Source organism: Mytilus galloprovincialis, chromosome 5 (assembly GCF_965363235.1).
Source record: "Mytilus galloprovincialis chromosome 5, xbMytGall1.hap1.1, whole genome shotgun sequence".
Taxonomy (NCBI): Eukaryota; Metazoa; Mollusca; class Bivalvia; order Mytilida; family Mytilidae; genus Mytilus; species Mytilus galloprovincialis.
The window spans coordinates 27457879-27483521 of NC_134842.1; the positions used below are offsets into that span (position 1 = coordinate 27457879).

Genomic DNA, 25643 nt, shown 5'->3' on the forward strand with positions numbered 1-25643 from the left:
ACTTTATTCTGATTGGCTTATTGCACATCACACGTTATTCCTTCAGCAATTACATCACTCAATAAAACTTATCATCCATGATAACACGTGGTCCCACAATAAAGTGCACAGGTGAATTTAATGAAAAAAACAATATAAAATTCGTGTTTTCATAATCATAGCTAAAAAATGTAATTATAAGTATTGGATGCTTCTTTTTGTAACTTCATAGGGTTGTAAAAGCGTTGACCTGCACAAAACTGGTGAAGGGCTCAGTAGAACCTTGCTCTTCCTAGTTTCTCAGCCTCATTCAAAAAAGTTTATATTTTTATGACAATGACCTAATATTGTATATATTCTGACTCTTTCTTTTTTTTTATATCTCATTGAACAACCAATTCTCATTGCCATGTTCAGAATACCTTAATATATATGAATTGATATGTCAAGTTGGATTAGAATTTTATTCAAGGTTGCAACTACTGAATGATAAAATATAAAGGTTGACCATTTACTATTGTAGGAATTGACTTCAAGTTGAATTTCACCTTTGTCAGTACAATTATTCAAACATGATTCTCCTTTATAACAATTTTTACATTTTTAATTATTTTTGATAATACTATAAATTCAGAAAGTATTCTTGAGATTTCAGGAAATACTGCATACAAATAACGCTTTCATAATTTTAAAAAAATGCAACTTTTTTATTTTGGCAACACCTATCTAGTCGAAATTTTCGCAGTAATAAAAACATCACAAAAAGTTTTGAATTTCCAGTATAAAATAATAATAATCAGATTTTAATTCCTAGCATGGCTTTTATCACAACTCATCATGTCCTTCTTCTGTGACTGGTTCTTCTACTGGTTCCTTCATTAAATAATCATACACTTTATAAGGGTCATTCATCCAGTGTTTATGGAATGAGACATGTGTCCTGGGTCGGAGGAATTCTGGACTGTAATCTTCTAATCTAGCCTTAAACAGAGACAACATTTGTATTATTCAACAAAGGAATATTTTTTGTTTACAGTTGAATTGCACGTTTGTGAGATAGAAATTTTAATAATAGGCCAATGTATTTGTTTTTATAATGATTAAGATTATATTACAATGTTGATTGCTGTATCCCAATTTTCTACATTTTTAACTGTCATGTCTGTTTGGTTTGTTCACCCATTGTTGCCAATATATTGGAATTTTAGGTGACTGTCATACAAGTGAGAGGTTTACTTAGCTTAAAAAAAAAGGTTTAATCCACCATTCTTTACACGAGGAAAAGCCTGTACCAAGTCAGGAATATGACAGTTGTTATCCATTCGTTTGAATGTGTTATTGTTTGATTTTGCCATTGATTTAGGGACTTTCTGTTTTATACTTCCCACAGAGTTCAGTATTGTTTTTCACAACTATCATAAAAAATTAACAAAGATTGTCAGTCAAAATCAATGACCTTATAGGTAAGTTCAATCATATCAATTTAAAGGACCCATTTACAGTTTGATGAGTGAATTAAAAAAAATAACTGCATTAATATTTAGGGAGTAACAACTTTTAATTCCTAGCATGGCTTTCATCACAACTCATCAAGTTTTTTCTTCTGTGACTACATTTAGCTTTGTTTTTTCTTATCAATACCACTGCAATAAATATATATAGTATGAGTTTATAATACTGTAAACAGGGAAATTTTCGCGGCAGTTTAATTTTCACTATTTTCGCGGTAAGACTTGAAATGCGAAAATAAAACGATAGCGAAAATTTCAAGGAAACACTATTCATAAGATGAACACCATATAAGTATATGTATCAGATATGTAGAGCACAATCTCAAGCAAGCGGACATTACGGATATTGTTACATAAACAAGAACCCATTATAAATATGTTAATGACACCTGTCAATCAGTTATAAAAGTATTACCTCGTTACATCTGATACACAGATTAAACAGATCAAACAATACATCAATTAGCATTAATCCTGACAGCATTTAATTCACTCTTAAATAGGTCTCCTTTTCTATTATTGTGTATGTGTTTTTATAAGCAGACAAGACACAACTTTTAATCTCTTTTAACAGTTATAAACCGAAAACAAAAGATTTCGGATTGATTTTATCACTTGATTTACTATACGTGTAGAGCTGTTCACTTTCTATATCCCTTATATAAAAAATATTTATATTGGCCAAAGGGAAATCTCGAATTCAAAACAACGCGAATTAAGATTGTGTCCATAAAACGCAAAATAAAGACGGCGCAAAAATTTCCCAGTTTACAGTACACTTATGCTGTTGAACTTTGTTACCCTTTTCATTGCTATGGTTACACTTACCTGATGCATATATATAGTATGAGTTAATGGTACACCAATGCCCTTGAGCTTCATTCCTAAGGTCATATCATCAGGAGATTCGTTAGTATTACAGTTGATCAGGTTGTTCTTTTTCATTATATCTACTGCTGCTCTGCTCAGTAGCATCCTATTTATTCAATAGAAAAAAAAACTTTTAAGTTTTATTTGTCAGAGCGCTTTTTCAAATTGACAATTTACCTGAAATAATGCTTAAGGTGGTACCTAACACTATAGGGAGATAACTCTGTAAATTCAGCTTAACGATTTAATTACATTTGTGCTGTTAAGGGAATATTAAGCTTCTCATTGATCAAAATAAATTTTAGTGCAGGTGTTGGGTACCACCTTGAGGCCAATTACTGTGGATTCATTCGTTCTAATATTCATGGATATTGTGGTTACAGGTAAACCTAGAAATTAAGTGTGCAATTAGTTACAAATTTTCCATCAGGTTATATACAGACTTTTAATAGAGAAACAACGAAAAAAATATCCTCGAAAGTGCAAGTTTTCCTTAATCCACTTAAACCAGTACCAACGAAAATAATAAATCCACACAGTTTGAAAGCCAAGGATGTATTAGAACTAAAACAAATGAGCTATATGAACTAAGAAGCATATTTGAAGGTTTAAATATAAACCAGATGCTCCGCAGGGTGCAGCTTTATTCGACTGCAGAGGTCGAACCCATAACAGTTGGGGCAAGTATGGACACTACATTCAAGCTTGATATAGCTCTGAATTTGGATTGTGATTAAATAGTTGACACAGCATAGGTTTCTGACACAGAATGAATGTGGTCTCAAATATTTGAAGAAATTTTTTTTAATTTCTGAAATCTGAAATGAGAAAAATTGTAACACCCCCCCCACATAACCCCCCCCCCTATATTTTTTCACCTACCCCTTTCCCTTATTTCAAGAATAATCTCAATTCAAATTTCTAATGGAGTTTGCAACAATAACTACTCATTTAAATTCATCATAAAATATTAAAATATAAAATGGTTAAAATTAATATTAATTAATTGTAATTTCTAAAAATAAATTTACAGCTAATGATCTCAAGACAATAATAATTTCTTAATTATTATATGTATTTTAATCACAGTATTTGATGTTTCTAGAAACAGTTTAAAAAAATTCATACTAGAACTAGCAAAACTAGAGGCTCTTAAGAGCCTGTGTCGCTCACTTTGGTCTATGTGAATATTAAACAAAGGAAGCAGATGGATTCATGACAAAATTGTGTTTTGGTGATGGTGATGTGTTTGTACATCTTACTTTACTAAACAGTCTTGCTGCTTACAATTATCTCTATCTATAATGAACTTGGCCCAGCAGTTTCAGTGGAAAATGTTAATAAAAATTTACAAATTTTATGAAAATTGTTAAAAATTGACTCAACTGACCATTTCGGTCCCGTTGACTTATTTGTAAATCTTACTTTGCTGAACATTATTGCTGTTTACAGTTTATTTCTATCTATAATAATATTCAACATAATAACCAAAAACAGCAAAATTTCCTTAAAATTACCAATTCAGGGGCAGCAACCCAACAACAGGTTGTCCGATTCATCTGAAAATTTCAGGGCAGATAGATCTGGACCTGATAAACAATTTGAACCCCATGTCAGATTTGCTCTTAATGCTTTGGTTTTTGAGTTATAAGCCAAAAACTGCATTTTACACCTATGTTCTATTTTTAGCAGTGGTGGCCATCTTGATTTGATGGCCAGGTCACTGGACACATTTTTAAAACCCCAATGATGATTGTGGCCAAGTTTGGTTTAATTTGGCCCAGTAGTTTCAGAGGAGAAGATTTTTGTAAAAGTTAACGACGACGGACGACGACGGACGCCGGACGCAAAGTGATGGGAAAAATAGCAGAGTACCAACATAAAGAAACAAAGCTAAAGTAATTGTCCATTAAACAGGAAACCTTTGTTTTCCCCCTTTTTTGCCCCTAATTCATAAACAGATTGAGTCATAACTCCACAACTCCAATCCTAACCATCCTTTTGTGGTGTGGAAACTTGTGATACAATTTCAGGCAATTCTATACACTGTTCCACAAGTCATTGTCTGGACACTAGAAAAATGCTTATTTGGGCCCTTTTTATACCCCTTATTCCTAAACCAAAGGGACCATAACCCCCAAAATCAATCCAAACCTTCCTTTTTTGTGGTTATTCTTTGTGTTTAAATTTCAAAGATTTATATTTACTTAAGTTATTGGCAAATTTCCAATTATGCTAAAATTATTGGCAAATTTCCAATTATACTTAAGTTATTGGCAAATTTCCAATGGAGTTTGTTAATACTGAAGTTATATATATTGGCAAATTTCAAATACATATACCTAAAAGCAGTATTCAAATAGTTCAAATATTACTTTTGGATTACCTCCCTTACACCTTACACTGCTTTCAAATTGTCTTCTAAAAGTGTCCTTTAACCAGAAAAAAACCTTGTTTTTCCCCTTTTTTGCCCCAAATTCATAAATGGTTTAAGTTAAATGAATAAAATTATTAATTATAGTTGGTGTTCAAACACCACTTTTAAGCAACCACTTTTTGGGCTATTTTGTGGTGGCTTTTTTATATTGGTGGAGGAAGCCAGAGTGCCTGGAGAAAATCAACACCTTCAATAGGAAAACTGACAATCCTAGTCAACTAAGATTGAGGTCAAGTGGGGTTGGAACTCACAACCTCAGTGTTGACTTGCTATCGATTACAGAAGTAGAACTACTTAGCTTGGCCACTAAGGCCCCCCCTATGAATAAAATGAACAACACATCGAATATGTATCATTTTATTATAGAACTGAACCCAACATGAAGTGAAAAACCTTACATTTGAAGAGTCTGAAATATTTCATAATTCACTTACCCTCCACCTCCTGTGATGTAATCATATCCCCATCTATACTTGGCAACATTATATCCATATCTTTCCCCAAGATGAATAGGTTCCTTAGAGTCATAACATGCTAATAACTTTCTTAGCCTTTTTAAACTGAAATCCATATAACATTCATGGTTAATATTAAAATTTATGAAAATCAAAGCTTTTTGAAGTGAAAACAGTATAATTCTATTGAAAATTAACAAGAATATTTCATGAAACTGTATGATTTTCTTGTGCTAAAAATTTAAAAATTATGTCTCCCCCTACCTTTTTCTTTTATTAACCTTTCATTTTGTTAGAATATGCAAACTTATTATGTCCTGACATGGAAAATGGCCGTTTCAAGATCCTTTATCAAGCAGGATTTCTTTTTTTTTTATAGTAAGAATTTCAAAGTAATTGAGGCAGTCCTTACTTGATAATAGTATCATCATCAGCAATGAGTAACCATGTATAACCTTTGAACTCAGGACGACTGTCAAATCTGTTTATTATAGCCATTGTTTTCCCACAGTGTCCTGTGAAAATATAAAAATCTTATTAATAATCTTCATATACTTTATATTTTTTGTTATTCTAAAATGTCACTTAGCAGTTATCTAATGTAAAAAGACAAATACTAAGATAGATGCATGTATGTATGGCCTCAAGAAACTATCAACAACCAATCCCAATACTGATCCTTTTAAATAATGTTACATATAAAGAAATTCATCATAGATATCAGAATTAAATTTTGTGAGCCAGACGCCCGTTTCGTCTACAAAAGACTTATCAGTGACCCTGGAATCAAAAAAGATAAAAAGGCAAAATAATGAACAAGGTTGAAAAGCATTGAAAACTTGAAATTCCTAAAGGTTTTGCAAATTACATCTTAGGTTATCTATTTCTGGACAGAAAATCCATAGTGTTTTAAACAAACAAGCGATACTGTTTGCAACTGCTCACTGATGATACCCCCGCTGCAACTTGATGATTTTAATAGTGTAAAAATATGTAAGTGTTCCGTAAACTGGAAGTAGTTGAGTGATGAATCTGAAAACGCATCTCACAGTATTGATGACTTATATAAACCCTGAAACCAAATTTCAGAAATCCTTTTTTAATCATACCTCTTTCTGTATTGGGTATACCCAAATCTACCGTAGGTATATTTGGATCTTCTGTCTCGCTGTAGTATTCTATATGTGTTGTTGTATTACCCCATGTTGCCTTGACTACTGGAACTGAAATTAAAGATAAATGATAATAAATTCATTATTTTCAGAAGGTTACACAGATTACAAAACAGTTAATCCACCCCATCGCCTTCAACTTCTACATGAAATATTTACATACATACACAAAGATAAACAAAACAAAATGCTATTACACTACATGTGTGCACTATGACTTATATAGTACAGATAGACAAACACCATTGACATGAAAAAAGTATGGCTACAGTAAAGTTATAGCTTTTTAACTACCAAGGGTTCTCTTCTTGTATCTTTAAGAGATAAGATTAACAGTTTGCAACATAAAAACTACTGCTAAGAGACTCAGAGTTCAATTTTGTTGTGGTTTCTGTTAATATCAGCAAACACACTTTTTAACATTAATAGTTATATTTCATTATTATTTAGACAAGAGTGCACACGCTGAAATGTCTTGCCTTCTTTACTAATCATTGATATTATGTTGATTGATTGATTGATTGTTGGTTGCTTTACGCCGCATTAGCACAAAAGATATTATGTTGATAGTCCTAAATATAAAGCTTTATTACAACTGTCACATAAACTTAACACAGAAAACTTAACATTGACCAATGAACCATGAAAATGAGATCAAGGTCAGATGAACCATGCCAGGCAGGCATGTACAGCTAACAATTTTTCCATACAACAAATATAGTTGACCTATTGCTTATAGTTTAAGAAAAACAGACCAAAACATAAATCCTTAACACTGAGCAATGAACCGTGAAAATGAGATCAAGGTCAAATAAAACCTGCGCGACTGACAAAAAGATCATAAAATATTTCCATACACCAAATATAGTTGACCTATTGCAATTAGTATTAGAAATAAAGACCAACACTCAAAAACTTAACTTTGACCACTGAACCATGAAAATGTGGTCAAGGTCAGATGACACCTGCCAGCTAAACATGTACACCTTTCAATCATTTCATACACCAAATATAGTAGACCTATTGCATACAGTATAAGAACTAGATGTGTCAAAGCGACACGAATGGCCCTGTCTCCAAAAGTTGACAAATCTGCAATTTTAATAACACATGTGGACACAAACATGATGGTAGTCTGACATGTATATAAAACAATCAATTCAAAATCTGGAGGCATATATAAAAATGTCCGTATAACTGTCATTTTCAACAATTTTCAAAGTTGTAAACCCTTAATTTTAGAAAAAATTAGCGGAGCGAAACTTAAACTTGATCTGTAACTCATCATGGTTAGCTCACATACCAAAAATGAGCCCAATATCTGAAAGCATTTAGAAAAAAGGTCCATATAACTGTAATTTTCAAAGCCCATAATTACAGCAAAAATTAGCTGGGAGGAACGAAACTTGAACTTGATCTGCAACTCACCATGAGTAACTCACAAACCAAAAATCAGCCCAATATCTGAAAGTGTTTAGAAAAAAATTCTGTATAACTGTAATTTTCAACAATTTATCAAAGTCCAAAGCCCGTAATTTCTGCAAAAATTAGCCGAGCAGAACAAAACTTAAACTTGATCTGTAACTTATCTTGGTTAACTCACATGCCAAAAATCATCCCAATATCTGAAAGCGTTTAGAAAAAAACTCTGTATAACTGTATTTTCAACAATTTATCTAAGTCCAAAGCCCGTAATTTTGGCAAAAATTAGCAGAGTGGAACAAAACTTAAACTTGATTTGTAACTCATCATGGAGAACTTACATTCCATAGATCAGCACAATATCTGAAGTGGTTTTGAAAAAAACTCTATATAATGGTTTGTTGTGGAATGACGGAATTACGAAATTTCGGAATTACTGAATTACGGAATTTCAGAATTACGGAATTTCGGATAAGGGTAAAACTATATGTCCCCGACCACATAGTGGCGGGGCCATAAAAACAGACCAAAACACAAAAACTGAACTATAACAACTGAACCATGAAAATGAGGTCAAGGTCAGATGACACCTGCCAGTTGGACATGTACACCTTACAGTCCTTCCATACACCGAATATACTAGACCTATTGCTTAAAGTATCTGAGATATGGACTTGACCACCAAAACTTAACCTTGTTCACTGATTCATGAAATGAGGTCGAGGTCAAGTGAAAATGTCTGACGGGCATGAGGACCTTGCAAGGTACGCACATACCAAATATAGTTATCCTATTACTTATAATAAGAGAGAAAATGTTAACTTTTTTTTCAAGTAGTCACTGAACCATGAAAATGAGGTCAAGGACATTGGACATGTGACTGACGGAAACTTTGTAACATGAGGCATCCATATACAAAGTATGAAGCATCCAGGTCTTCCACCTTCTTAAATATAAAGGTTTTAAGAAGTTAGCTAACACCGCCGCCAGATCACTATCCCCATGTCGAGCTTTCTGCAACAAAAGTTGCAGGCTTGACAAAAACTAGCTATAGACTATCACAAAAATAATACCCCATGAAAAGTGACAACTGATATTTAAAAATGTTGCAAGTTTTTGTACCTGTTGAATTATTTCCTGAAAATTAAGAAATTATTGCGATATTTTTCAATATTGCGAAAAAATGTGACAGGGTTATAATCACAATAATTTAACCTTGCATTTTGAAATATTTTGTATGAATTAAACATGATTTTTCTAAATATCGAAAAAATTAAAATTACATTTTAGTCTAAAATGACAAAATCGCAATAATAAATGCATGCAATAATTTCTGAATTTACAGTACATCATTTATTGAATAATCTTCGGTTGTCTTTTCACTTTAAATTTCACAACAAACCTAATTTTATTAGGTAAATGGGACTTACTTTCATTGAATATCTACGCTAAACATGTGAAGGGGAGATAACTAATATCTACGCTAAACATGTGAAGGGGAGATAACTTACACAATGTAGTACCTTTTTGCCAAATCCATAAACATGGTTTAATATCTAAGTTTTTACTTTGGCTCTTCAGAATTTGATGCTGATTTATGGTTATATTTCATCATGAAATTGAATTTAAATCTGTTTACCACAAAAGTTTGAACTCAAACCAGTTACTGTTGTACTTGAGTAGATATTCAAATCTATAAATATATCAGTTTTCAAAAGGTTCATATTACTTGTAAATTTTGATGAAAATATTCCATTAATTCTTATTCTGTCTTATTGGCTACATGTAACACATCTAGCTTTCCTTTAAAGTCTTGATTCTGGTACCATATGGATTCATATTAGCCACTTGTAAATATTCAGTAAAGGGAGATAAGAAGCAATAAACTTACTTCTGTCTTTGTGAAAGTTTTCACATGTCTTCACTGCAACAAAAAGTTTGTCTTCATGAATTTCTTTACCCTAAAAAAAGACGAAATTTTTATTTAGCCTTTTCCCAGTATCTTTTATCACTCCTATCTGAAATTGTTTGTGGTATGTTGCAAGGCAAATTTATGCCCCTACAGAAAATACTCTTTTTGTCCCTTAGCTTTCCAAAATTGTGACCTTCCTCATTAATATTCTGTTCTTTTTTATATATTTACTTTTCATTATTTTTTTTTCATCATTTGTGATAATTGGAAAACAAAGTAGACTCTGCAAGATTTAGACCCAGCTACATGGTGTTGGCGCATGCCCATAGTTGATACCATGCTTTTGTATTTAGATGATTAATTTAGTTGTTGCTTGGTTGTCTTCTCCTTGACATTTATTTCCACATCATCTTTTATTCATGCATGAAATTTTCTAATATTAGAATCATTCCATTTAAGTAGTCGTGAGTACTGGGGTCTGTGTTTTTGAATTGTCATTTCATTTACCAATTAACTTACACAATCAGGGAACGGAGTTGGATACCATGTTGCACATCCTTTTGATGACCTAGTGGTACACAGCTGTTTAATGTCTATCATCTTCACACCTTTACCATCGTTATCAATATACTTGGCTAACTGTAAATAATTTAATTTAGAAATCTGAGGATTTAGGAATTAAGTAAAATATTGACATTTAAAACATAAGTTTAAATTAATTTTATGCAACTCTTTAATGCTCTGTGTTATATGATTTATCATGGAATACATTTTTATTCACATTTTTGCAAATATTCATTTCTAATAATATTGTGCCACTGTATATCAATTGATATAAGGATTTTTAGCCTTGTTAGCCAAGTGGTTTAAGTAAATCAACTATTGCATAACTAGCCTGTCAACATTGAGTTTGTAAGTTTGTACCCCTCATGTTGCAGGTGCATTCAACTCCAATCTAAATTGAAAAGGATTGTCAGTTTTTCTGGCAAAGGTTGGTGGTTCACCACAGGCACTCCAAACAAGAGCCAGTAAAAAATATGTTGCAAAGAATTTGCTTTAGAATAAATATTATGATAATTATTTTAAATAGATTAACAAATTTTTTATATGACCTTTGTATCACTTCCTAAAATTAACCTAGAATTTTAAAAGGTGTTCATCCCTTACCTCATATTTAGGATCAATAGAAAAATCAAGTCTATACCCTTCATCTGGCCAATTATCACCAATTCTGAAAAATATAATAAAAAGTTTTATTCAAAGTGACATATTGGCTTCAATGGGGTATATATCTCAGTCCTGTATAAAGAATACACTTTATGAAATGTCTTAGCAAAAGCAGTAATATAGACTCTGGTTGCTGGATTTTCTAGCTATGTTGAAAACCCATTGGAGGTCTTGGGCAGTTTTCTGCTCTTTGGTTAGGTTTAGTTTAAACATATTTATTTATAGTGGATTGGGAAACAAGTTTTGCAACTTATATTAATCCCTTTCCACTTTACGGGTGCGAGTGCTGCCTTGTAGCGGCATTAGCCTGCTCTTTTTCGAAATCTACAAGGGTGTCTTTAACGTGCAAGAGATATGGCTCTCTCTCTTAACACGGGTCAGCCATTTATCGTCCCCTTCCGACGGACTATCATCGTTTCCTCAAGACCATACTCGCAAATGGTGTCAAGGGAGAGCCGAAAATTCAGCACCTGAAATTTTCATCCCAGACGGGAATCGAACCAGGAATCTTTGTGTTTGTAGTCCGATGCACTAACCACTACACCACGGCTCTCTTTGGTTGGGTTGTTGTCTCATTGACACATTGCTCATTTCTATTCTCAATTTTAGATTTTTTGTTTGGTCATTATCAAGTGTCTGACCTATTGAAGTTGTCAGAACATTTCTTAGAATTACAAATATATTATTTCCTTGAGAGTCGTAGCAGTTGGCAGTGGCCGGTGATAGAATTTTTCAATTTTGTTTGTTTTTTGTTGATTTCTTTAATTTTGTAGAAAAGTTTGGATTGATATATATTGATTTTTGGTGATTATAAATGCCACTTTCAGCAGTATTTGCTATATTATGGTGGTCAGTTATTATTGGTGAATGAAGCTAGAGTGCCTGGTAAAAACCACTATCATCCAAATGGGAAATTGGCGAAACTAGTCTCTCTTAAGTTTTGAGTCTTATATTTTTGCCAAATGAGAAGTCAAACTTATAACATAATTCATGAGAGGCTAGTGAATACTGTGGATTCATTAATATTCGTTGGATACCAATTTTCGTTGATTTCGTTGGGGCAGGGGGAACCACAAATTTAAAAGTTCAACGAACTACAAATTTTCTAAAGGAATGTACGTAGACTTTGCCAAAACCACAAAAATTTAATATCCACGAAAATTGAAGTTTTCATAAATCCACAAAAATGAGTACCCACGAAAATAAATGAATCCACAGTGAACTACTTAGACCCTAAGCAAAGTTTGATATCATTTTAAAAGGCCTTTCAATGAGTCAAGACAAGTTGGGAGTGAATTTAAGATAGATTAGCAATTATTGCATGTTTATTCATATAACATATATTTACCTTGTAAACAGTGAATTACTTAATGCAAAACCAGCACCAATATCTGGATAAGAGAAAGATTTTGGGTTGTCATGGAATGCATAGTGATGTATAATAGTGGCGTGTTGGTCTTGTAAAGCATGGCCTAGAATGTAGTCCTGAAAAAAAAATCCAAATATAAATATTTACATGCAAATCTTTTTAAAATTTAAAGAAACTCATTTTAAAAGGGCGGATACTAAAATGGAAACTACTTGAAGTAAGGTTTAGAATTGAAAATAAAATATTCCTTATCTATTTTCTATATGCGATGTCATTGTTTACCTTATAATGTGATTTTGAGGACTCGGAAAGAGTATGTAATTTTTGTTAACCATCTAATTCATAACATAGACAAACCTATAGAAGCATGCAGTAAATGAACTTTTTTTACCAGTTATAGTAAAAACTTAAATAATAACTTGTAAATTTTATTAAAGTTAAAGTTAGACTGGAAATTGCAATACTTGTAAGATTGAATAAAACATGCCTTTAGGAGTTCAAACATCAAATCAGGGATGACTTTGAAATATAATTAATAAAATTACAATTACATTGCAAATATTATCAATTCATTTACACCATTGGTAGTAATGTTAACTGATGATTTTATTTAATATATGGTCCGAGTACACAGTTATCGTCCTTTGATTTTCGTTATCCACGAATATAGTCCTTAGTGTGGACAGTGTGTTACTTGCCAATTTTTGTTATACCCCTTCCAAATTTATTTCTCCATGTTTTATGCCTCATATAGCAAGTTGGGGGGTGAAATGACACTGTAAAAAAATTTGGGTCACAAATATTAATGTAAAGTAGTGATTAGGTCCTGCTGAAAAAGGTCAAAAATTAGCACTTCGGAAGCTGTCAAAAGATTTTAAGACCCCCTAGAAAACAAGCACGGTGACCTATATATTTTTTTTGCTCTTTGGATTCCTTTATTAATTCCTTATCAATATAAACTAGTGTTTTGAAAAGTTAATTACTTTGAAACTGAGAAGCGAACTCCCTTAACATAAAATTGTCCATATTTTGAGTTAGAGCTGATGAAGTTTTCTATAATTTTGATATAATTTGTCCCAAAAGTAGTACAACACACTGTAAAAATATTATTGAGAAAGCGCAGGTAGGATTTTTTTAATTTTCATTTATTGTCTAAAAGAAATGCACTACGAAATAACTGTGTACTCGGACCATATTTTCAAACCTTTCCCCCCACCATCATACACACCTCATCAAAGTCAAATTTACTAAGAACTTTGGTAAGTTTTTGCATATCTAATCGTGTGTCTTCTTCGCATATAAATACCCAAGCTTTATCATCCAAATCTTCTTCTAAGCTGCAGAATTATAGAAAGTTTTATTAGCAACCATCATGCAATTATGAACAATACATTTTTACTATTAATGCATCGTTATTTCAGTTTATTGTACACATAACATCTCTAGTCAACTTAATAAACATAGTTTAAATGTATCATGTATGTCTTTCTATTTACACAACAATGAAGTTGTAAATAACCAAACTGTAGGAGATACAAAGATTTATTGTACAGGGAAGATGTGGTTAAAAGGTGCAACAAACAAACAAAGTTTAATAGTAAACCAAACTGCATTAATAAAATTTAACCCTCTTCAATCAGCAACAGGGAGCTAGGTGGGCGAGTGGTCTAAGTAGTGGAACAACTATATCACTAGCCAGCCATAACTGAGGTTGTGAGTTCAAATCCTGCACGGGCCAGATACACTAAACTCCAATCTTAATTGACTAGAATTGTTACTTTCCTCCACCAATGAAAACTGATCACAACGAATAAGCACAATAGTGTTAAAAACAAATAAGCACAATAGTGTTAAAAGTGGCGTTTAACATCAATCAATCAATCAATCAATTCATCCACAGTAGAAATGAAGGTCTGTTCATTACACATTTCAGTGATACTAATCCTGCCTTGTTGTCATCTTTGTTTTTTTAATCATTGATAATCAAAATTCTTTTCATAATAAACAGGAAGACATACAATTCATGACTTATTATGGAAGAAAAAGTCATGTGCAAACATTGTTAATTGTAACTCTTAGAAATGTTGTCACACACACAATCCCAGTTCTTTTCCCATAACTAAAATATGTAACTTTATAATATACTAATTTCCCAGTATAAATATGCACAAGATACCTTCCAAATAGAGAAGAAAAGTTAGGAGAAAAACATTTTTTTCAATTACATAAATTAAAATAAATATAATATAATTTTTCTAGTTTTTGTTTGTCTTATGGTTGCTTTTTTATATTTTTACCATGGCATTGACGGTTTGTTTTTGACTTTACTATTTCTTTGGCATCTTATTCTTTCTCGTCTTTTTCTAAAAATAAACATGACAGTAGTGTCACTTACAGTTTAAATATTGGAAAGAATGTCCAAGCTCCATTCATATTATCCCATTCTTTATGTGTGAAGTATAGTTTAGGATGATCATTCTACAACATAAAAACAATGTTATATGTGACTTTGTGAAATATGTTTGGCTATACGATTCAATTCTGAGTACCATCTTTGGTTAAAAAAAACTTGCCAGTAAATGTAAACAAATAATTGCACTCTTGTAACCTTAATGAGTTATAATTTTTCGTTCACATAATTTGAGTTTGGAGTTATTCTCCCTTTTGTCATGTTTGACGGCACATTTTTCCTTCACAAACCAACCAAATTTATTTTGTTTTTATTGACAGCTGTTTGTTTGTATAAGCCTTGAATAATTCATAAAAACAATCTTGTAAGGATCTTTTGATCAGAAGAGTTAAGGAGGGGTATTTGCAAAAATAACAGTCGAGAGAATGTTACATTTCACGAGCCGTAAGGGGAGGGAAATTCATTTTAAGACTGGTATTTTTTCGCAAATACCCCTCAAGAACATGCTATATCTGTTTAATTACACCGAATGTTAACATTCAAAAACGCATGGATGATCGTGACGTTACAAGCATCAAGTCGGATAGCGTATTTTTTGGCAAATACCACGGCAGAGAGGGTAAAAAGGCATATCCTTTTTGCAAATACCCTGGCGTCATTAAAAAATGAACAATATTAATTTTATAACAGTAAATTGTCGAAAAATACACTGAATATCATCCAATCAAAACCCAGGATTCTTACATAAAGTGTAATTATCTGTAAAACATGTTAAAATCAGGAAGACAAAATAAGATAAAGCCAACAGATTATGTGTCAACATGGTGTCCAAGGGGAAATAACTCTCACTCCTTTGGATAACTATCTTTCATTGTTTAAAAGTTTATCTATTGTAATAACAGTTGAGCATGCATAATATAAAAACCAATGGAGCATTCTATCTATGTTGTGAATAGAAAGCAGTGTAATACAATGATTTGGTTTATGGATGGTAAAAATGTTAAAACTGAATGAAATCTTGACTATAAATTGAGGGAACACTGGGACTAAATAATATCCATGAAGTCAAATGCATTGATGATAATGCATTCAATAAATTAATGATCTATCATTTCTTCACATTCAATTGACATAATTGTTTAATCACTAAACTTGATGATTAATAAGCCTAAACAAAAGTCTCTATCTTGATGTAATAATTTTTAGAGTAGGTAGGAGATTTAGAGAAAACTTTGGCAACTAAAAGTATGAAACGAACTGACTACTTCTAAAAACTTACATGAACTGCATCGTTAAAAAGAAGTCTAGGCTACAGAGAGGATGCCAAAGTTTGCAATAATGTATGTATTGCTGTAAATTCAGAAAGTTTGCATTTATATTTATTATGGAGATTTTATTTCTTTAGAACAGACAATAAAATTGAGAATGCAAATGTGACAACAACCTGACTTAAAAGAACAGAAAACAGCTGAAAGCCACCAATGGGTTTTCAACACAGCAAGAAAATGCTCCAACCCAGAGGCTGACTTCAGCTGGCCCCTAAACAAAACTGTGTTTACCTAATTTGCAAAAAAAAACAACATCTTAAACATTTCTGAATTTTATACTGTAAATTCAGAAATTATTGCGATGTTTTTATCATTGCAAAATAATGTGACATGTTTATAATCACAATAATTCAAACTTGCAATTTGAAATTTTTTATATGAATTAAACAGGATTTTTCTCAATATCGCAAAAATCAAAATCACATTTTAGTCTAAAATGACAAAATCACAATAACAAATGCACGCAATAATTTATGAATTTACAGTAGTATTTAATATGATCATAATGTGTTTTATGTAGTTAATTCTAAAATAATGTCACACCTTGTCAATATCAGTAAGTTGTGCTTTGAAATGTTTTTTGAATTCTTCAGCTCTGCTGACATGATACTTATTTGGTTGTGTCACTACCACAAAGATTATCTGATCAGCAGTTAATTCTATAAAACAAAAAGATACATTATAAATAATCAAAGCGTGAAAGCACTGTAAAGGCAGTTAATTCTGTAAAACAAAAAGATACATTATAAATAAAAATTCATCTGATGATCTTTGTCTCCACAATTCAGAAATAGAGCAATAACAATTCTTTTATATTTATAAATAATTTAATTTTGCATGTAAAGCGTCTTCTAATTGACTGATGTTATTTTGTTATCAGCCACTAGACATAATTTAGTCATGTGACCATGACGTCATCAATGTTTTTTTCATGGCTTTCTACGGTTTAAAATGGAATTTAGATTTAAATTATAAGAAATAACTGTAATATTTTTTCTGTCTATTCGAAATAACATAAAAAATGTGGGGCACACTGTTAAATAACCCGCTACACGCGTTATTCAGTGTGCACCTAATTTTTTATGTTATTTCTTCATAGACAGAAAAAATATTACAGTCATTCCTTAAATAAGAAATTAAGAAATGTTTATTTGTATGAACAAAAATCCAACTTATTGCCATTACTAGTTTTATAATTGACAGTGAATGTATGAAGATGTTATTTATACTTGGAATGTAAATATCCAAAAGGACCACTCTATTGTTCATTATGTTCCATCTTCAAAGTTAGTGAATCAATTACATGTTATGTGTAACAAAATAAACATCTTGAAAATATATATATCAATCTAACCCTGCCACATGTTTATATCCTTGTCCGAGGTAAGGAACCTGGTTAAAGACTGCCATATAAGTTTAGTCTTTTGACACAATAGAGAATTAAGTATTAATTGCTGGTCTTTGATAGTCTCTGTAAAATTTTCACAGCTCTGATTAATCTTATGATATCACTACTTTAAAGTTTCTAAACTTGGGAATTAAAGAGATTAATTTACATATTGAAAAAAAAATCAATTTTGACGACTGTTTGTTACCCTCTACATATTTCAAATTGTTGTTGTATTGTTGGGTTGCTGGCTTTATATTGATTTAAAGTTCAAAATCACTTTGTTTTTATACATACCATTGTCTTCTTCCTCCTCTGATTTTACCAAACCATTTGGACAAAGGATTAATAGACCTGTAGTAAAAACATTGAAAAATGTTTACAGTCATTCTTTTATTTGTCAATCAATCTGCAATTTGAAGAAATATATTGAAAGTTATATATATTGATATCCCCCTTTTTTCCAACCAAATCTTGTGGGAAAAAAAAGTAAGCTTCTTTACTCCCAGAGTTCGCGAAAAGTGCCAGTCCTCAAGATTTTACCATCAAAATTTTGCATAGGACTGACACAATTTTAGTATTTTTGAATAGAATTAATAGTGAGGACCAGCAGATTTTCTTCAAGGACCACCAGGGAAAAAAAGATTTCGTGAACTCTGTACTCCTTCTTATTCTGCACCAACTTTTGTAATAATAAATTACCAAAATTTTCAACCAAGTATATACAGGGTTCATTCTCTTTATCATTCTTCAAAAATCCTTGTAATTTTGTTTAATTTCATTGCCTGTAATGTCGTGAATATAACTGATAATAGTTTCACTCACTTAATTTGACTTGAAATCATTTTGCATTTTTCTATGTATTGTGTAAGTGTAAAGATGCTTGCAGACACACATGTATGTTACATTTTTATTTTTTATTATTAGTAAATAAGGCTCATGTTTCTTTCATTTTTCACTGAAATAAAAGTTTTAATTTTTAAATCAGAACTGTTGATGGTCATTGCTAAAAAGTGATTAAATGAAGTAACTCGTCATGGAATAGGATTATTGAAGGTTGTAAGGTGACCTATAGTTGTTAATTTGGTGTATGGCTATAAATACATATTTTTTCATTGTTTCTAATTAAAGTGAGATTTTGACAAGTTGTTTTTTGTGTCATGGTAAGTGTTTTGCTATAAACATTTTTTTTCATTGATTTTAAATAAAGTGAAATTCTGACAACCAGTATTTTATTTTTGTGTTGAATAAATCTTTATCATGTTTTGGTTAGTCATGTTAGTGTATATTTTAATAAAAAAAAAATCATTGTTTCTAGTAAATGAAGTGCTAACATGGCTAATATGACAACATTATTTTGGTGTTGAATAAATGGTAATTACCCTTGTAAGTGTTTTGCTATAATTATATTTTGTTCATTGTTTCTAAATAAAGTGAGATTCTGACAATGTTTTTTTAATGTGTTGAATAAATCTTAATCATGTTTTAATAGGTAAGTGTATATCTACATTTATTTATCTATATATCTACACAAATGAGATCAAAGGAGCCAAGCTGTTAAAAACAATTATCTTTAACGTTTCTTATTTAAAATCTTCAAAGTGTTACTCCTACCAAGCTAAATAAAACATCAATCATGATTTTTAAACACTCAACAATAACACCAAATTAGGCTGTGTATGAAAATCCATTTGCAGTAATTATACATAATTAACATTAAATAATTAATCATCAAATTAACAAACCAAAAATCTATATAATAATTCCTCAAATTTTATTCAAGAAAATAGTATTATTTCATTATTTGGTATTATGTATTACTAGATTTATTCCACTTGACTGGGCAGAGTTTAAGAAGTTCGCTCATTTAAGACCAGTCCATTTATAGACAGGAGATAATTTACTGTTTTGCAATAAGCTCATCCATGAAGTGTTCAGTTATTCGTCCCATATCATACACTCATTTCTTTTGTATATGCGTTTGGTGATACTGATTAGTTTTTTTCTCTTTGATCTTTTCAACACATCTTATCGCTATTTGTCCGCCATTACTAGATATCACACAGGTTCCCGTAAATTTTTGACGTCGCAAAACAAAATATTTGACGCCACAATGGAAAAGTGATCGTTATAATACAAGACAAAGAAATAATATTACCCAAGTCAACACTCGAACCCGTTTATATTCTGAATATTTCATCCCTGCAACAACAAATTCTTCATGCTTGCTTAAGAATGGATTCAAGTTCTTTGAATTCTCACCTTTTCGTTCGTAATTTAGTAGACTCTCCAAATTGTCGTTGTGGTGATGTAGAAACAAATACTCACTTTCTGTTATCTTGTCCTATATACATTAATTTAAGACATGAACTATTAGATTCTATTTCAGTTCTTCCTGTCCAAGTAAACACAAAAACTTTGCTTTTTGGATCAACGGTACTCTCAGATGAGCAAAATAGTATTTAATTTAGTTTGGTGCAAAAATATAATATTAAAAGTAAAGGTTTTAACCCTTGATGTTAATGCCCAGGGGTTAAGAAATCCACTAGCCCAACGCCCGGGGCTACAACATTTAGACCTCGGGCAACCAAAACATGTAATCCAATATGCCCGACAGACTAGTAACAAAAAATTCTTGGCGTTTCCAAAATAGAAAGTGGAAAATCCCCTCATCACTTTTCTATCTTAGCCAATCAAATTCGACTACATCATCCAGGATTCCTTGAATTTGAACTGATTTTGTACAAGTTTTAAAATAGAACAAATAACTTTGGGTGGATCCCGTACTTTCAATATGGATGTGTCAGTACAGGAAGTTGTATTTAACATTGCTTATGCAACCTGATTGTACCTTCTAATGATTAATTTATTGTAATATAAATGTGAATCCCTTTTGACAGCAGAAAGCCGACTTTTGTCAGATATAAATTTGAAATGTGTGCACATGTTATGGACGCCATCTTGTTTTTGTTTACATACTGTAAAGAAGCCTCAGGAACCATGGCCTAAACATTAACAGTCTTCAAAAAACTTAAACTTGATGCAATAATAGTTCATCAATCATGATTATCTTCATTGATAATCAAATGAATTCGATTTTTAAAGAAATAAAATTAATAACAAATACAGTTTCAGTTTAGAGACTGTGCTCAGGTTGTAATCTATTTATAGCCCACAATTTGAAAACCTGTAATAAATGTAAATATGGACATTACTGTACTTCGTTTATAAAACAATTATAATCTTGATAATAAAAGACAAACTATTGATGGTGATATTTATTCACATAAATATTTGAGGTCATTTCACATGTTTAATTTATTTTAATAAATAGAAAATTTTAAAAGTGAAAACAAATATGAGCATTACATAATTAACCAGCTGATAATTCTTTTACACAAACAAGATGATGTACCTTCAATCTTTTTATATACCCATGTATAGCAGTGGTCAAGACTTGTATCATCTCCGGATTTGGTCAACTCTTATATCAGAATATTCAGTGAATATTCCATTATCGATTAATTGAATATATCTGCTAATAAGGATAAAAAAAACTCTTAAGTTTATAGAATTCATGGTTATTGCAGCAAACTCTAAATTTGTAAGGCATATTAGGGCTAGCATGTCAGTCTTCTTGGGCTAGTAGTTCTTTCAACAGGGCTAGAAAAATCCTGCTACCAATTAGCCCTGGGCTAGTGAGCTATTACAAAATTTCTTAACCCCTGATGCCTCATCACTCAATAGGAACCCAAGCATTTCACACTGTATAAATTACAATTATTCACGTTTATTTATTATTATTTTTATTTTATTTTTCTCATGAATTTTTTTTTCTTCCTTTTTCACCTTTTTCATATTCATATATTTATTACAGAGCATGCCAGTATTTATATTTATGTATTGTTCAATAAGTGTATTATGTCTGTAAAGGGAGACAGATTTGTAAAAGCAAATTGCTTGTTTCTGAATCCTTAATATTATTTCATTGTATAATATGTTTAATGTTGATTTATCTGAATAAATATTGTTTAAACTAAGTGATCGTTGTATGCGTCAAAAGTTCAAGCAGCCGGGTCAGCAGAGATTAGCGATAAGGTGTATTTTGGCCAAATCTCATGCATTTGTTTTACAAAAGTTGGCAGAACTGACATGTAGGGTGTAAACTGACTTCGGGGGCGAACATGTGAGGTGCTAATGTGTAGGGTGTGAAAGTGTAATGGCACGAATGGACCTGATACCATACCCAATTACCACCCTCCTCCATATATTATACAAGCAGTAAAATTAATGGCACTGGCTACGGTTACATGGAAATGTAACAATAACAAGAGGCTCTCAAGAGCCTGAATCGCTCACCTTAATTTTTTTGGTTAAATCTCTCATCAATGATTATTTTGGCTTTTCATTTTATTTAAATGTTCTTTGAATCGTCCTATTTTCTTCAAAAGCAAAAAAAAAATCATTTTCTCCTATGTTCTATTTAAGCCATAGAAGCTATGTTTCTGACATACAAGGAAATGAAATATAAAATTTATACTAGATACTCTGAAACTCATTTAGCCTAAGTTTGGCTGAAATTGATACAGCAGTTTCAAAGGAGAAGATTTTTTAAAGTAAGTCAACATGATGAACAAATTGTGAAAAAAAGTCTTTAAAGGGCAATAACTCCTTAAGGGGTCAATTGACAATTTTGGTCAAATTGACTTATTTGTAGATCTTACTTTGCTTAACATTTTTGCTATAACAGTTTATCTGTATCTATAATAATATTCAAGATAATAACCAAAAACTGCAAAATTTCTTTAAAATCATCAATTCAGGGGCATTATACCTGAAAAACCAGTTATCCAATTCGGCTGAAATTTTCAGGACAGGTAGACCTTGACCTAATAAATACTTTAACTTCATGTCTTATTTGCTCTAAATGCTGGAGTTTTTGAGATATAAGCCAAAAACTGCATTTTACCCTGTGTTCTATTTTTAGCCATGACGACCATGTTTTTTGACGAAATAAAAAATAAAGCACAAACTTTATTTTATACACCCTACTGATCATTCAGTTGAAGTTTGGTTGAATTTGGTTTAGTAGTTTTAGAGGAGAAGACTTTTTAAAAGTTAGCAAATATGATGAACAAATTGTGAAAAATTGTCATTAAAGGACAATAACCCCTTAAGGGGTCAATTGACAATTTTGGTCATATTAACTTATTTGTAGATCTTACTTTGCTGATCATTTTTGCTGTTTACAGTTTATCTTTATCTATAATAATATTCAAGATAATGACCAAAAACTGCAAAATTTCCTTAAAATTACCAATTAAGTGCCAGCAACCCAACAATGGTTTGTTTGATTCATCTGAAAATTTCAGGGCTGATAGATCTTGACCTAATGAACATTTTTACCCCATGTCAGATTGCTCTAAATGCTTTCGTTTTTGAGATATAAGCCAAAAACTGCATTTGACCCCTATGTTCTATTTTAAGTAACAGCGGTTATGTTTTTTGACGGATCAAAATTCGAAGCACACACTTTGTGCAGGATAATCTAAGGAACAATCATGCTAAGTTTCATCCAAATCCATTCAGCAGTTTCAGAGGAGAAGATTTTTTAAAGTTAGCAAATGTGATGAACAAATTGTGAAAAATTGTCATTAAAGGACAATAACCCCTTAAGGGGTCAATTTTGGTCATATTAACTTATTTGTAGATCTTACTTTGCTGATCATTTTTGCTGTTTACAGTTTATCTTTATCTATAATAATATTCAAGATAATGACCAAAAACTGCAAAATTTCCTTAAAATTACCAATTAAGTGCCAGCAACCCAACAATGGTTTGTTTGATTCATCTGAAAATTTCAGGGCTGATAGATCTTGACCTAATGAACATTTTTACCCCATGTCAGATTGCTCTAAATGCTTTCGTTTTTGAGATATAAGCCAAAAACTGCATTTGACCCCTATGTTCTATTTTAAGTAACAGCGGTTATGTTTTTTGACGGATCAAAAATCGAAGCACACACTTTGTGCAGGATAATCTAAGGAACAATCATGCTAAGTTTCATCCAAATCCATTCAGCAGTTTCAGAGGAGAAGATTTTTTAAAGTTAGCAAATGTGATGAACAAATTGTGAAAAATTGTCATTAAAGGACAATAACCCCTTAAGGGGTCAATTGACAATTTTGGTCATATTAACTTATTTGTAGATCTTACTTTGCTGATCATTTTTGCTGTTTACAGTTTATCTTTATCTATAATAATATTCAAGATAATGACCAAAAACTGCAAAATTTCCTTAAAATTACCAATTAAGTGGCAGCAACCCAACAAAGGTTTGTTTGATTCATCTGGAAATTTCAGGGCTGATAGATCTTGACCTAATGAACATTTTTACCCCATGTCAGATTTGCTCTAAATGCTTTCGTTTTTGAGATATAAGCCAAAAACTGCATTTGACCCCTATGTTCTATTTTAAGTAACGGCGGCCATGTTTTTTGACGGATCAAAAATCGAAGCACACACTTTGTGCAGGATAATCTAAGGAACAATCATGCTAAGTTTCATTCAAATCCATTCAGTAGTTTCAGAGGAGAAGATGTTTGAAAAATTGTTAACGACGACGACGACGACGACGGACGCCAAGTGATGAGAAAAGCTCACATGGCCTTTTAGGCCAGGTGAGCTAATAAAAATATTATTGTTACATTGGAGACTAAATACCGGAATGCATGGTCGGGTAAGGACCTGATTAATTACGAATGTAACAATAAATATTGAGGCTACGGTTACATAGCGTTATTGTTACATGAACTTGAAACAGCAATGTACGATGGGACTTGTAATATGTACTAATTTATAAAAATTGATGACGTTTATTTTATATTTACAATACATACAATTATTACATACAATTTCTTTATTTTTGTATTTACAATGACAGTTTCTACATATCCCGAGTAAGGGGTTTTGGAGCATGTTTAAGTCCGACTCATTTTTTATGAATCCACTCCAAGCAGCCATCACACACCAGTGATGCCGCATTACGAACGTCTGTATTGCATACCGTGCAATTCTATTCTGCAATATTCCTTTTAGAAGATAAGGCAACCTTTAATGTTTGCCATGCTTCTGGTGAGAAATACTTCCTCATCCAATATTTTGGTTGAAAGCATGTGGTATAGTTTCATGTCGTCTTTCAATATGATCGCACTGCCGTCCATTACGGATTTTTAGGTTTACCTCAAATTTCAGTATCCAACTTAGCAGTTAGCAAACCTTGCTTTTGATGTATCATTTTTTTCAGAGTTTGTTCCTATAGCTGTAAGAAATTTTGTTTCTTGATATTGTTTCAGTTTCGTATCAAACGCATCCCAAGTTTAAAATTTTTCATCCAAAACAAAATTGGTAATAGGAATCTCTTCGTCCATTGTTCAAAGTATAATGACAGTAATAAGAGTAGATGTGCAGTTCAATACTTAGAAAAGTGAACACTTTTCTCAGCCCGAGTTCTCAACAACAAACCATTTTTCGCCTTTTGCACTACTAATCTTAAGTTGTACCTTTGAGAACATCAAAACCATTAATACGTGAAACTATTTAAACGCCATTTGTAACCGTAGCGGCTCAATAATTATTGTTACATTCGTAATTAATCGGTTCCTTACCCAACTTTGCATTCCGGCAATTAGTCTTCGATGTAACAATAATATTTTTTTTATTGTTACATTTCCATGTAACCGTAGCCAGTGCCAAAATTAATTTGGAAAAAAAATCCAGCCTGACATCATTCACAATCAAAATCAAGACATGTATTGATAAAGAAGATTATTCTTTTAATGAAAGTAACTTTTCTGACATGGATTTGTTTCCATATATATATTTTTGTCCACAACACTGTCGTTGTCACTGAGTGACAAACATAAAGATAATGTGTTTTGAATGGGAGGTGATTGTGAAAACAGTTTTTTCAGCAATAAAAGAAATAAAATATGTTTGAATTCGCCTCTAATCTTACATATTGCGATAGAAATTATGTTTAAAATGGAATCCGATGAACGCCTTCGTGTCATTTTTCAATCGGCTGCAACTCCTTTTCGGAATCTCTCATGTTTTTAGTAAAATCGACAAAGTGAAAGTAGAACTATTTTAAAAGATCTTATTT

At 31.6% G+C, this 25643-nt stretch overlaps 1 protein-coding gene across 1 annotated transcript; it reads right to left on the reverse strand.

Annotated features, from left to right (window-relative positions):
- Positions 1 to 25590, reverse strand: LOC143075528 (beta-1,3-glucosyltransferase-like). Its single transcript, XM_076250967.1, has 14 exons — positions 25497 to 25590; positions 17777 to 17833; positions 16636 to 16751; positions 14750 to 14832; positions 13583 to 13691; positions 12334 to 12470; positions 10926 to 10989; positions 10278 to 10397; positions 9738 to 9807; positions 6362 to 6475; positions 5665 to 5767; positions 5232 to 5357; positions 2319 to 2466; positions 1 to 960 (listed from the first exon to the last, which is right to left on the reverse strand). Exons 1-14 carry the CDS (start codon positions 25549 to 25551, stop codon positions 805 to 807), a joined length of 1458 nt encoding a protein of 485 aa, XP_076107082.1. The 5' UTR covers positions 25552 to 25590; the 3' UTR covers positions 1 to 804.
- Positions 25591 to 25643: the final 53 nt, after the last annotated feature.